The 14,720-nt window shown below is 43.8% G+C and overlaps 1 protein-coding gene across 2 annotated transcripts in view; it reads left to right on the forward strand.

Annotated features, from left to right (window-relative positions):
• Positions 1-14,720, forward strand: part of ADCYAP1R1 (ADCYAP receptor type I) — a 372,428-nt gene that overhangs the window by 13,583 nt on the left and 344,125 nt on the right. For both annotated transcript variants that reach the window (XM_033931771.1, XM_033931772.1), the window contains exon 2: positions 14,145-14,330. In XM_033931771.1, the coding sequence (XP_033787662.1) occupies positions 14,280-14,330 (51 nt within the window). In that variant the 5' untranslated portion in view covers positions 14,145-14,279. The remainder of the gene's footprint in view (positions 1-14,144; positions 14,331-14,720) is intronic.

Below are 14,720 nucleotides of genomic sequence, written 5' to 3' on the forward strand. Positions count from 1 at the left end.
GAATAGCATTTTTGAAAGGTTGCCCAAGTCCAAATTAGAACGCCCATGTCTGTTTGTCACCCAGTGGTGTAGTGAGGGTGAACGGCGCCTGGGATGGTGGCACCTCTCTCATAAGAACATAAGCAATGCCTCTGCTGGGTCAGACCTGAGGTCCATCATGCCCAGCAGTCCGCTCACGCGGCGGCCCAACAGGTCCAGGACCTGTGCAGTAATCCTCTATTTATACCCCTCTATCCCCTTTTCCAGCAGGAAATTGTCCAATCCTTTCTTAAACCCCTGTACTGTACTCTGCCCTATTACGCCCTCTGGAAGCGCATTCCAGGTGTCCACCACTCGTTGGGTAAAGAAGAACTTCCTAGCATTCGTTTTAAATCTGTCCCCTTTCAACTTTTCCAAGTGTCCTCTTGTTCTTTTATTTTTCGAAAGTTTGAAGAATCTGTCCTTCTCTACTCTCTCTATGCCCTTCATGATCTTATAAGTCTCTATCATATCCCCTCTAAGTCTCCTCTTCTCCAGGGAAAAGAGACCCAGTTTCTCCAATCTCTCAGCGTATGAGAGGTTTTCCATCCCTTTTATCAAGCGTGTCGCTCTCCTCTGAACCCTCTCGAGTAACGCCATATCCTTCCTAAGGTACGGAGACCAATATTGGACGCAGTATTCCAGATGCGGGCGCACCATCGCCCGATACAATGGCAGGATAACTTCTTTTGTCCTTGTTGTAATACCCTTCTTGATTATGCCTAGCATTCTATTTGCTTTCTTAGCGGCTATTGCGCACTGTGCCGTCGGCTTCATTGTCATGTCCACCATTACCCCCAAGTCCCTTTCTTGGTTGCTCTCATTCAATAATATCCCTCCCATCGTATAGTTGTACCTCGGGTTTCTGTTTCCAACATGCAATACTTTACATTTCTCAACGTTGAACTTCATCTGCCATCTCGCTGCCCATTCCCCCAATTTGTTCAAGTCCCTTTGCAATTCTTCGCATTCCTCTTTAGTCCCAGCTCTACTAAATAGTTTTGTATCGTCCGCAAATTTTATTATCTCACACTTCGTGCCTGTTTCTAGATCATTTATGAATATATTAAATAGCAGCGGCCCGAGCACTGAGCCCTGCGGAACACCACTCGTGACCCCCATCCAGTCCGAGTAGTGGCCCTTCACCCCTACCCTCTGTTTCCTACCCGCCAACCAGTTTCTGATCCATCTATGTACGTCTCCGTCCACTCCATGCTTCTTCAGTTTCCGGAGTAGATGTTCATGAGGCACCTTGTCAAAGGCTTTTTGGAAATCAAGGTATATGATGTCTATGGGGTCTCCTCTGTCCATCCGTTTGTTAATTCCTTCGAAGAAGTGCAATAAGTTCGTTAGGCACGATCTCCCCCTGCAGAAACCATGTTGGGTTGTTTTCAAAAGTTCGTTTCTTTCCAGATGTTCATCGATGTGTTCTTTAATCAGTGCTTCCGCCATTTTCCCCGGAACCGAGGTCAAACTCACTGGTCTGTAGTTTCCCGGGTCACCTCTTGATCCCTTTTTAAAGATGGGCGTGACATTGGCTATCTTCCAATCCTCCGGGATCATGCCTGTTTTCAAGGATAGGTTGCAAATTTGCTGCAGTAGTTCCGCTATCTCCTCCTTTAATTCCTTCAGAACCCTGGGATGGATTCCGTCCGGACCCGGGGATTTGTCAGTTTTAAGTTTTTCTATCTGCCTGTGTACATCATCAAGGCTCACTTCCATGGATGTTAATTTTTCTGCTTGATTTCCATTGAAGATTTGTTCAGGTTCCGGTATGTTGGTTGTGTCTTCGTTTGTAAATACAGACGAGAAGAACATGTTGAGTCTTTCTGCGACTTCTTTCTCCTCCTTCACCGCTCCCTTCCTGTCTCCTTCGTCCCGCGGTCCCACCTCCTCCCTAGCTGGCTGTTTCCCTTTAACATATCTGAAGAACGGTTTGAAATTTCGTGCTTCCCTGGCTAGCCTCTCTTCATACTCTCTTTTGGCTTTTCGAACCACATGGTGACATTCTTTTTGATAAATCCTGTGCTCCTTCTGGTTCCCTTCAGTTTTGTCCTTTTTCCATTTCCTGAATGAATTTTTCTTATTGCCTATCGCTTCCTTCACTATTTTAGTCATCCATACTGGGTCTTTTGTTCGACCCTTTTTGCACCCTTTTCTGAATCTGGGGATGTGCAGATTTTGTGCCTCGCTCACTGTGTCTTTGAAAAAAGACCAGGCATGTTCTACTGTTTGCCATTTTTTGGAAGTGTTCCTAAGTTTCTTCCTTACCATTTCCCTCATTGCTTCATAGTTTCCTTTCCTGAAGTTGAAAGATGTCGCTATGGTTCTCTTTCCGTTCGGTATGCCTACTTCAACCTTGAACTTGATCATATTATGATCACTGTTTCCCAACGGTCCCACTACTTCCACTTCCTTTGCAGGTCCCCTTAGTCCATTTAGGATTAAATCCAGAGTGGCATTTCCTCTCGTCGGTTCTCTAACAAGCTGCTCCATGAAGCAATCTTGTATAGCCTCCAGGAATTCTGTCTCCCTAGTGCATCTTGAGCTTCCAAGACTCCAGTCTATCCCAGGATAGTTGAAGTCTCCCATAACAACTGTGAAACCGCTTTTGCATTCTCGCTTCATCTCGGCATCCATTTCTTTATCGCTATCTCCGGTTTGCCCGGGTGGACGATAGTATAGGCCCATCTTTATTTCATGCCCTTTCCTACCCGGTATTTTAACCCATAGCGATTCCAGTTTGTTGATCATCTCCGCTGTGTCCATTCTTGTCGATTGTATGCTTTCTTTTACGTATAGGGCTATTCCTCCTCCTTTCTGACCTGACCTATCCCGGCGATAGAGCTTGTACCCCGGCAGTGCTGTATCCCATTTGTTTTCCTCATTCCACCACGTTTCAGAGATTCCAATGATGTCTATGTCCTCTGCATTGGCCATGGCTTCTAGCTCCCCCATTTTGTTTCTTAAACTCCTTGCATTAGTATATATGCAGTTTAGATCCTGGCATTTTGTCGTCTTCATTTCTTTTCCCTGTGCTTCGGTCTTTGGTGTCTTCTCTTTTGCTACAATCTTTCTAACCTCCTCTTCTGGGTTAGTTGACTCCTGTAATTTGTCTCTTGTTTCTTCCCTGCCTTTCTTCTCCTGCCCCCCCCTACCGCAAGCGCGTGCTCCTTCCCCGTACCTTTTTAATTTCAGCGTGAGCAGCCACAAACTTGCTGCTCGCGTTGGCTTCTGCGCTCTCTCTGACATCACTTCCTGGGCACGGGTCCCAGCAGTGATGTCAGAGGAGTGCCAAAAACGACATGAGCAGCAAGTTCGTGGCTGCTCACGCCAAAGTTAAAAAGATATGGGGGGAGGGAAGGGGCATCACAGGGGGAGGAGTGGGAAGGGGCGGGTGGAGATCAGGAGGGATGCCAGGGCCCCAAGGAAGACTGCGCCCGGGTGTCACCAGTGGTGGTTCAGTTCATTCAGAATGAAGAGTCTTTTAAAAAACTGGATTGTGCAAACTAGGGGCATAGCAAAACCAGACCTTGGGCAGCAACATGAATGACCATGTTCTAAAATGGCCACACAGCCGTCCATGTGACAAGATATGAACATTACTTTTAGTTCCATGAACATCCTTTATTTCTGGAGCTAAGAGATTGCCCTTTTTGGGGTTTGTGTTTTTGTTACTAGTTTTGGGAAGGACAGCAATCATTTAGGGATTATGTGGTAAGGAGCTAAGGGTAGGAGAAAAGAAATGTCCCCAGCAGATCAGAAAATAAGTTGGAAACGATCATTAAAGAATTGGGTGAGGGAAGTTTCCACGTTATTTCATAGACATCAAGCCTATGTGTTCCCTATGCCTCTCCCTGAAATAGATAAAGAACCAAATACCTTAGAAGAGGAGGAGAAGTTCTAGTCAAAACTGCAATATAAAACTGCCCTAGCCCATTAGTGGGGGGGTGGAGCTTTTCCACTGGCAACTGCAGAGGACAGAGGTGCTGCCGAGGAGTCTATACGAGAATCAGAAACAGCTGGGTGCTCTCCTATCAACCCAGACCAGGATCAAAAGGAAGTGTTGGAACAGTGGCAAGAGTGCAGCTTAAGAGCATGCACTCATCAAAGCAGGAGCCCGGATGAATATTTTCCTTGTCTTCCCATTGCGTACACAGAAAGTAGGGTGGAGGATAGTATATCTTGCTCATTTAAAAAGTATCCTGTAGGATGGCGTTGTGTTAGAACTGAGCTAGCATGAGTGGATGCTGTTTACTTAAAGCATGGGGAAAAGACTTAAAATCTGAACAAGGATTATTACCAGACCAGGATGCTACTGGATACTGGGGTATTCAAACACAAGAGTCTTTAGCAATTCAAGCCATTATTGTATGAACTGCTTACAATACAGATAGAGAAAGAGAGAGAAATACTGAGCCGAGGAGCCACTGGAGCTCATTTGCCGATAAAGCAGGGGTTGAACCACTTTATCGTTTTATAGCATTCTCGTTGGAATATAGGCAACAGTAGTCGAAGCAGAAGAGATTTATACTTAAGAGAGGGTAAACTTGTTTATTAACTTATTACATTTTGCAAAATACTGAGTAGGTGATTGATTTGTATTTCAACCGGGGTGGACAGTAAGAGAAAATAAGGACATATCATAACATAAAAAAATTATTTCTCTATCACAAATACCCTGTGGTTCAATGAGGTGTACAAAAGAATAAAACGGAACAACAGTGAATTACATTTAGATCAATTACAGTAACACAACTATGGATTCCTCTAATTCCTATTAGACTTGAGTTTTTTGCCTTGCTGCCTCAGGGCTGAATTCCTGATTTCCTCCTATTCATTTCTGCCCAATATGAGCACCTTTCCATGATCTGGATGTTCCTGGAAGGAGTTCTAAATACCAAAGTCCTAGTTTGTAGATTTGGGCATACCTTTCACTTCTGAATTAGGGAATGGCTTGGACATGGATGTCCAAATATTAGCCACTCACTGGTCATGTCCAGAACATGTCCCCTTGTCAAATAGAAAAGTTTGAACATTTGTAACCTGGCACTGCAAAATTAGCATTTTATCGTCCAAGCAGTATGGACATCTAAATACCAGTTTAAGGACATCTAAAATGCAAATACTACTATTACTATCCATTCAGTCATGTCTGACCCTTGAATACTCTGTAGGCCAGTCCTCGCCTTGCTTCCCTGTTTTCCGTGGCTTCTTTCAATTGCTTGATGTTCATTCCCGTATCATTCTTGATGATATCCAGCCAACAGGCCTTTGTTCTTCCCTGCTTCCTTTTGCCACTGACAATTCCAAGTAGCACCTCCTTTTCTATTGAATTCGCCATTACATGTTCAAAATAGGTCAGTTTCTGTCTTGTAATCTTGCCTACCAGGGACAACTCTGGGTTTATATGATCAAGAACATCTTTGTTGGTGATCCTAGCTGTCCATGGGATTCGTAGAAGTCTTCTCCAGCAGCACAGCATGATGGTGTCGGTTTTTCTTCTGCTTTCATGAGTGTCTATGTCTCACAACCATATGTTGCAACTGGGAACAAAACGGCAGTGATCAGTCTTTGTTTGATGATGACTGAGACATCCTTGCACTTCCATATTTGGTCCATGCTCACCGTGGCTGCACATCCCATTGCTAATCGACGCTTGATTTCTGCTCTCGAAATGCAACCATGATCAATGAGGGACCCCAGGAAAACAAAGCTGTCAATCACTTCTGTTTCTTCATTGTTGATCTTTATGTAGACTTTCTTGTTGGCTGTAGTCATGATTTTGGTAAAGTCCCATCTTCTCGTTTTCTTCTTTCAGCTTCAGGATCATCTTCTTGAGGTGCTTATCACTCTCTGCTAGCAAAGTAGTATCATCTGCGTATCTCAGATTGCTGATGGTTCTTCCGTCTATTTTCACCCCAACATTTGAATCATCTAAGTCTAGCTTCCCCATTATTACTTCTGCAAATTTCTTAAAACATGGCCTCTCAGCAGTGCACCATGAGAGTACTAGGTCTTCCTCTATCTTTGTGGAATAAGTTGACTGGACCACCAAGAGCTCTTGTTGGTCTTCCACTATCTCTGTGGAATAAGTTGACTGGACCACCAAGAGCTCTTGTAGATTTTCAAAAGTTTAAGAAGCTCCTAAAAACTACATTATTTGTAGAAGCATTTCAATAAATGTCTATCCTGGGTTATGAATGTTCTTGTATTGATACGTTATTGAGTGCCGTAAATAATGTCTGGTGTGAAGGAATTGCTGTATTTATTGTTTGTATACCATGTATTGTATGCTTTTTTATATGACTGTTTTTTTTTTTTGTTTTTTTTAGTAAAACCATCTAGTTATAGGCGGTTAAGAAATCTTTTAAATAAATAAATAAAATAATCACTGTGATTTTGACTGAATGTCAATAAAAATATTTATTAAGAGAGATACTGAGAGAGAGAGAGAGCAGAGTGCTTGAGCTCAAAACAGTAATGAAATGACTTGCATTTTTAAGATATACAGGAGGGGGGAGGGAAGGAGCAGCTAGATTGCGGTGGCAGTTACAGCTTAAACAAAGCCATGGGGGAGGGAGTGGCATGTATGGATCCACAGTCACAAGATCCAGGTGAAGATAACCTGCATGGAACCACAGTTGCAACCCTATCTATCTAACTGGGCAGATTAGATTAGCTATTATGGCCTTTATGTGCTGTCATTTATTATGATACCATGTTAACATCCATAGCTGGAGCGTAGTGACATAGGAGGAGATGTGTTGTGGTATTTGGAGAAGCTAAAATAAAAAAAATTGCAACTCCATAGGATATGTGTTGCAGGAGTTAAAAAGAGTTGGTGCATTGCAAGTATAAAAAGGGGAGGGGGAGAGAGGGGAAAGAGAGTGACTGGGTAAAAAGGGAGAGAGTTGCTGGGTGGGGGAGCAGTTTATAGAATAGCACTAAATTTATAGAATAGCCCTAAATTTAGGCATGGGTGCCTTTATTTTACTGTATAACTATGCATGTAACTTAAAGGAATACCTCTGATCTGCTCATGGCCCACCCATAGGCCCCTCATGACGCACCAATTTCCATGCTCCCTTTTTTGACTCGCTTGTAAAATTTAGACATTGATCCTGCATTAATTTGTAATTAATTCTAATTAGTGACAATAATTGCTTGTTGAAACGCCAATTATTGATGCTAATTAGCTTGTTATTCAATTAAATTGGGTGTACAAATTGGGCACGTGCCCAAATTTGCACGTGCAATTTTCAGCACTTTTTATAGAATTAGGGGGTTAACGTTCAGTAGTCAGCAAGCTCAAGGTTCTCTGACATCCATAAGCGACATGTCCATTTCAGTAACAGATCTCGATGCCAGCTGCTCCTGTTCCGTAGTGCAAACACCAGAACAAATAAGTGAGTTTGTAACAAATACTTAATGAAAGGCCATAATTATGGCTGAGTTTTTGCAAATTACGGGCCCCTTTTATCAAGCTGCGCTAGAGGGTTTTAGCTGGCATGATAAATGCTCCGACGCTCATAGAATTCCTGTGAGCATTGGACCAACCCACATTAAATACTTCTAGCATAGCTTGATAAAAAGGGCCCCAAATTTGCAAAAACTCAGACATAATTATGGGGGGGGGGGCGTTTCTTTCTTTCTTGTCCTAAAAGTCCACATCTTGAAACAAAATTTTTTTCCCCAACCCAAAACACGGTAGTATTGGGGAATTTGTCACAGAGGAAGCATGTTGTGACATCCTGCGGATCACGTTAAACTAGTGTTTCTCCTGAGGACATCTCTAAATGGATTAGTTTTGTACATGTCATGACAGTGATAAACCTCACTCCTAAGTTGTGCCAGGTTCACTGATGCTCTTTTGCTATGACCAAAGCTGCATATACCACCCCACCCCCTCCTTTTTACAAAAGCATAGCGCGGTTTTTAGCGCCGGCCATGGCAGTAACAGCTCCGACGCTCAGAGAATTCCTAAAAACCATGCTACGCTTTTGTAAATGGGGATGATAATTCTCAAGGTACAGTGACATTATGGAACAAAATAAAAAGCATTATGGTATTCTTTGTTATATTATATTACGTTAATGACTTTTATTCCGCTTTGACCTCGCAGTTCTAGGCAAATTACAAAAGAGGTAAATTGGACATTTCCAGGAGAATTACAGGATCAGGTACCAATTACAAGACTATGACTTATTCCGAAACATGGGATACTTAGGCACGGCATTAACTTATCTTGACAAAGTTCCTATAAAGCAGGGTCTTTATTTCCCTTTGGAGGGTTTTGTAATCCGGCGATGTTAACAGTATGTGGGTGAGATGGTGGTCTACTCGCTACCCGAGTTGCTAGTTATCCGACGTATAATCTCGTCCGTTGTGTGCCTTTGATTGCGGGGTGAATAAATGGAGTCTGAGTTCTCCTTGGTCTGGTTGAGCCATTCCAGATAAGGCAATCATTCGAGTAGGCAGGGGTAGTGCCATTCAGGGCTTTGAATAGTAGACAGTATAATCTGAATATTTGTGCTTGAATTGGGAGCCAGAGCGTGTCTAGGTATGCTGGAGCGACGTCATCATATTTCTTGCACGCTCCATTCTTTTTACAATAATTTGTAATGCTCTGTTTGCTTTTCTTGGCTGATGACACATACCGAGTACAAAATTTCAATGATTTGCCCCAAATTATACCTAGATTCTTTTCCAGGGTAGTGACTTATACAGTGAAATCTAGCATCTAGAGTTTGGTTGGTTTGTTTTTCCCTAACTGCATCGCTATGCGTTTGTCTTCCTCAAATTCATCTGCTACTTGGATGCCCAGTCTTAGTCTAGCTAGATCATAGTAACATGGTAGATGACGGCAGATAAAGACCCAAATGGTCCAAGCAGTCTGCCCAACCTGATTCAAATCCTTCTGTAATTCCTCATAATCAGTTTGTGATTTAACATTTTTGAACCACTTTACTGGCAATTCTATAACTGGATACCCCTACTTAAATATCCCTATGCTGTGCAGGAAAGCACATTTTCTACAGTATTATGGTATTTGAATGTCTAGATTTTGTGATTACTGGAGTAAACCTGTGATGGCATGCCTAAATTTAGGCGCATTAAAAAAAAAATAGGAGAACACTGTCCCATGGGCAGATGTAGGGTTGCCAGATTTCCTCTTTGAAAAAAGAGGATGCCTCCCCCAGTCCTGCCCCATTCCGCCTCTTGCTCTGCCCCGTTCCTCCCGCCCCCCCAGCCCCACTCCCACGAACCTCCCGAGCTCGAAGGCCACATTTGGAAGCCTTCGCGCATGCACGGACGTCGATGCAATGACGTCACACGAAGGCACGCGTGCCTATGACATCATCACAGTGATGGCTGCACATGTGCAGAGGCTTCCAGACATGGCCTCCAAGCTCAGGATTTCCAAAACCTGGACAAACTGACGGGTTTTGGAAATCCCTCCAGGCGCCCGGACAGTCCTCTAAACAGAGCACATGTCCGGGTTTTCCCAGACGTGTTAACTCTAGGCAGGTGGGCCACATCAGTCATCGCATACTAAGTGGATACTTTGCCTACTTTGCATAGATCTTGGCTGGGCAAGTTTGTGGCATTATTTTACAAGCTGAATCTGGCAGGCCAGAGATTGATTAAGCTGCCAAACTACCAAGTGAGTGGCAGTGAAGTAGATCTGGCACTACTTTGCAGCTGAATGTAATAATTTTTTTGTTTCCTCCACTGGCTTTGCCTTTTACATATTGACAGATGCTTTCCAGTAGTCCCTGAAGTCAGAGAGCCCAGAATTTGGTTCATAGACAAAACTGCCGAAGACAAAGGCGTGCGCCGACAACTGGGCGCAAGACGGAAGCGCGCGCCGAAGAAAAAGAGTGTTTTAGGGGCTCCGACGGAGGGTTTTGTTGAGGAACCCCCCCACTTTACTTAATACGGTTCATAGACAAAATCGCGCGAGACAATGGCGCATCGACAACGGCGCGCAGACAACTGAGCACAAGGTTGACGGCGCGCCGAAGAAAAGCACTATTTTAAAGGGTTCTGGTGGGGAACCCCCCTATTTTACTTAACAGACATCGTGCTGGCGTTTTGGGGGGTTTGGGGGGTTGTAACCCCCCTCATTATACTTGAAACCGAACTTTTTGCCTGTTTTTTAGGGAAAAAGTTCAGTTTTAAGTATAATGTGGGGGGTTACAACCCCCCAAACCCCCCACACCACCAGCGCAATGTCTGTTAAGTAAAGTGGGGGGGGTTACCCCACACACACACCCCCATCGGAGCCCTTTAAAATAGTGCTTTTCTTCGGCACGCCGTCAACCTTGCGCTCAGTTGTCGGCGCTCAGTTGTCGGCGCGCCGTTGTCTCACGTGATTTAGTCCCGTCACCCTTAATACAGATCGCGGTGGCGTTGTGGGGGGTTTGGGGGGTTGTAACCGCCCTCATTAAACTGGAAACTTAACTGTTTCCCTGTTTTTTAGGGAAAAAGTGAAGTTTTCAATAAAATGTGGGGGGTTACAACCCCCCAAACCCTCCACAATGCCCCCACAATGCGGCGCGATCTGTATAAAGTAAAGTGGGGGGTTCCCCCCCCACACCCCCCGTCGGAGCCCTTTAAAACAGTCATTTTCTTTGGCAAGCGCCTCCGCGTTGCGCTCAGTTGTCTGCGTGTGCCTTTGTCCCGGCGTGCTTTTGACCTGACACCCAGAATTTTGGGGGGTGGAGGTCTGACAGCGGAATTATGTTGCATGGCCAGGCCACTTAGTTGCGAGTTGACTTGTTTTGAGAGGGTGGGCTACAGTGCAGTGAATGGGAAACTATGGGGAGTGAGTTTTCTCTGTAGGTATAGGTACTGAAGAATTGGGATGTTCTAATTTGATGGTGGATGGAATGACACCTTAAAGGGGGGCCACCAACAAGTTGCCAACATCCTAGGACTGAGAAAACCCAGTGAAAAGAGAAGCTGGAGCATTAATTGGAGCAGGCTTTGGAAGTGAGTAAAGGAACACCAGAGACTGTGTTTCTTCTGCTTTTTTCTGTTTGTTTTTTCAACCTTCTAGGTTCATTAAGTACACAAATGAATAAACAATACTATTGCCAAATGTAGGGGTGGTCTGGGCCCTCCCCTCCCCTCCCTTTTAAGGCTCAGCCCCCACCCACACATTGTAGCAGCCAATGCATGGCTGGCAGGGGTGCCCAAGAGTTTACCTGCCGGATCCCAGCCTGTGCTATCTGAGCAGCAGGAAGTAGGCAGAGTGCTCTAGCAGCTGATGCAACTCTTCTGTGCATGCTCAGTTCCATCTTTGAACTGAGCATGCACGGAAGTGCTGGTGGTGGAGGCTAGAGCAGCCTTCCTTCTCCTCCCTACTCCGCCCCCCTTCTTAAGATAGCATCTGCAGGACTCCAGTGGTGAAACATCAGGTGATGAGGTTTGAACATTCAACTTCTACCTCCCTCCATTATTGGAAGAGTGAAAAGGCAAATCAAAGACTATTACAAATTACAATTTATATCCCCCCCTACACACTAGTTGTATCTATATACTGTATATATAAGGTGACCATAAGTCCCGTTTCCAACTGGACAGTCCCGTTTTCAGACCGACTGTCCCGTTGTCCCGACCCACCGCTTCGGGACACCAAAATGTTCCGCTTTCAGGGACAGTGTCCCGAAGCTGTGATCGGGGACACTGGGATGGGCGATCGCTTTCCCTCCCTGCCACGCCGATTCAAACTCTGGTCCGCCGCCGCTGCTTCTTGCCTTCTTCCCGACATCAATTCTGACGGCAGAGCGGAAGTTCCGGGCCAACCAAGCAGCGATTGGCTGGCCCGGAACTTCCTCTCCGATGTCAGAATTGCCGTCGGGAAGAAGGCAAGAATCAGCAGTGGCGGACTGGGGTTTGATTCGGCGCGGCAAGGAGGGAAGGAGGAAGGCTGGCAGGCTGCGGCGGTACACGGGCGGGATTGGGAGCGGGACTGACAATAGATGTCCCCTTTTGATGAAAAAAATAAATGGTCACGTTATGTATATACCTCCCTCTCCTCCCCATAATCCCCATAATGTGTACCTGAAGTCTGAAGTTGTGATTGTTAATCAAACATGTTTCCATCAAAAAGTGACATTGGCCCAACTTCAATCCAGGGGAGTCCAGTGGTGTTTTGGCACTTCTGATGACGGGTTTGTCAAGAGAAAGCAGATCTTGCTGTGTGAAAATAATTTCTGCCAGAATCTAACTGAGCGCGAGGCTGTCTGGCTCGTGTATTGTCAAACATTGATTTCAAACAATTTTCCGATGCTTCTGGTAATTTAGGGTTTTAAGGGGTTGCAGTGCTCCAAGAGGTGGCCTGAGAGATGGAAACTGAGGTGTAGCCTTTTTGCAGCTAGGTCCTGTATTAGTAGCATTTATGATGGGAGTAAACAACTAGAATACAGGAGAATAGTCATTTGTTCTGACAACATGGGGGATATATCCATTCTTTCCTATATGCAAATTGTATTTCACCATTTTTATTCATGTTGCAATTAGAGAATGACACGGGGTCAAATTTTTTCCTGTCCCCATGGGAACTCATTTTCCCATCCCAGCTTTTTACATTTTTTCCATTGACATGAATGGGTGAAATCTGATTTTCTGTTTGTAGCTCCGCCCACATGTGGAGGTGGGCCGCGAGACCCCCAGAACATATCACCCCAGGTAGTGAGGGATCTGCATACCAAGTTTCGTTCAAATCGGGCAAGCTGTTTTTGCGTTGGCAGCTTTTTACATTTTTTCCATTGACATGAATGGGTGAAATCTGATTTTCTGTTTGTAGCTCCGCCCACGTGTGCAGGTGGGCCGCGAGACCCCCAGAACATATCACCCCAGGTAGTGAGGGATCTGCATACCAAGTTTCGTTCAAATCGGGCAAGCCGTTTTTGCGTTGGCAGCTTTTTACATTTTTTCCATTGACATGAATGGGTGAAATCTGATTTTCTGTTTGTAGCTCCGCCCACGTGTGCAGGTGGGCAGCGAGACCCCCAGAACATATCACCCCAGGTAGTGAGGGATCTGCATACCAAGTTTCGTTCAAATCGGTCAAGCCGTTTTTGCGTGATCGCGGCACATACACACACACATACATATACACATACATACCTCCGATTTTATATATATAGATAGATAATAACTTTATTTTTTCTATACCGCCACAATCTTGCGACTTCTAGGCAGTTTACAGTGAAGAGAGCTGGACAATCAGTGAATTACACAGTACAAATAGCGAAGATGTCACTGAACATTCAGCGGATTACAGAATACAATTTGTAAAAAATACACATATTTCTCAAAGTTATCAGCATGGTGTTAATAGTTTTAAAATGGTATCTGATTAGGAGCTAAATCTATCGAACAGTGCTGTCTTAATTTCTTTCCGAAATGCGCCGTAGGTCAACCTGGCTTTGTTGATGTAATTGCCTAGCCAGGTCTGCTGTTTACTAGCTTGAAACTTGAAAGTTCTGTCCAGAAAGGACCTGTATTTGCAATCAGTGGATAGGCAAAAAGATTGCATCCTAGTGGGGATGTGTAGCTCGAAATGTGGTAAGAGATAGGTAGGGGCCTTTCCCCACACCAGTTTAAAGCAAAAGCACGAGAACTTGAACACTATTCATGCCTCCATTGGCAACCAGTGTAGCAGTCTGTAGTAGGGACTAACATGCTCGCTTTTCTTTAGTCTGAATATTAAACGGATGGCCGTGTTCTGCACTATTCTTAATTTTAAAGAGAAACAACACAAGGATTTTCCCTTTAAAATCAACTTGTGGGTTCACAGGTCAGCAGATTAAGTAGTAAGACTCAAAATTACCTTCAGCGTGACTTGATTGAGATCACATGAACTGTAAATAGGCTATTCCTGAAAAGTGATATAAACATGCAAAATGTGTGATCGTGGCTCTGCATGTTTATATCAGTATATTATGTGTTGTTAGTCCTCATATAATTTGTTACTCCTAAAAAGTAAAATTGATTACCAAAAAAGTTTTATTTTGTTTTGTTTTTAATTTCTTGTTCCCTACCTTTTTTTTTTTTTTTTAACCTTTATATATTTTTACCTATGTCCTTGTTTTTTCCCCACATTTTTTCAGATTTCTAATCACGGTCTCATCTGGTACAGAGTTTGGATCTGAAGTCTGAAGATATTATAACCTGCATTCTGTGAAAATAAACAGCCATACAGCCTATAAACCCTGAAAGTCAGGTTAAGCATTCAACGTGACAAAATGGCTGCCACCCTGTCAGTCTGCCTTCTCTCATTCTTCCTGATTCCTTTGGTAAGAAATGACATCAATCTGACACATACCTATAGTACACCAGACCTTTCAGTTTAGCAATCCACTCATATAGGTGACTTTCTGTGCTTTTTTTTAAAGATAAAATGTCATGGTTATAATGAAATATTTTTGTTATTTTGGACATTGGTACCTAATACATTTTATGTTTTTTTTGTTTATTGGAGGCTTCTATATCACTACTAATAATGTTCTTTAAGTCTCTGAAGACCGTGATATGTGTGTCTGAGGCAGAGGGAGATAGTTTATTAATAAATGAGCCCACTATCCTCAATAAAATAGAACATTTGTCATTGATAGCTGTTGAAAAGGTATTTATACCAAAACTTCTGAAAAGCATCAAAATCATACCATTCTAAAATGCTGGTTTTT

Source organism: Geotrypetes seraphini, chromosome 2, assembly GCF_902459505.1.
Source record: "Geotrypetes seraphini chromosome 2, aGeoSer1.1, whole genome shotgun sequence".
Taxonomy (NCBI): domain Eukaryota; kingdom Metazoa; phylum Chordata; class Amphibia; order Gymnophiona; family Dermophiidae; genus Geotrypetes; species Geotrypetes seraphini.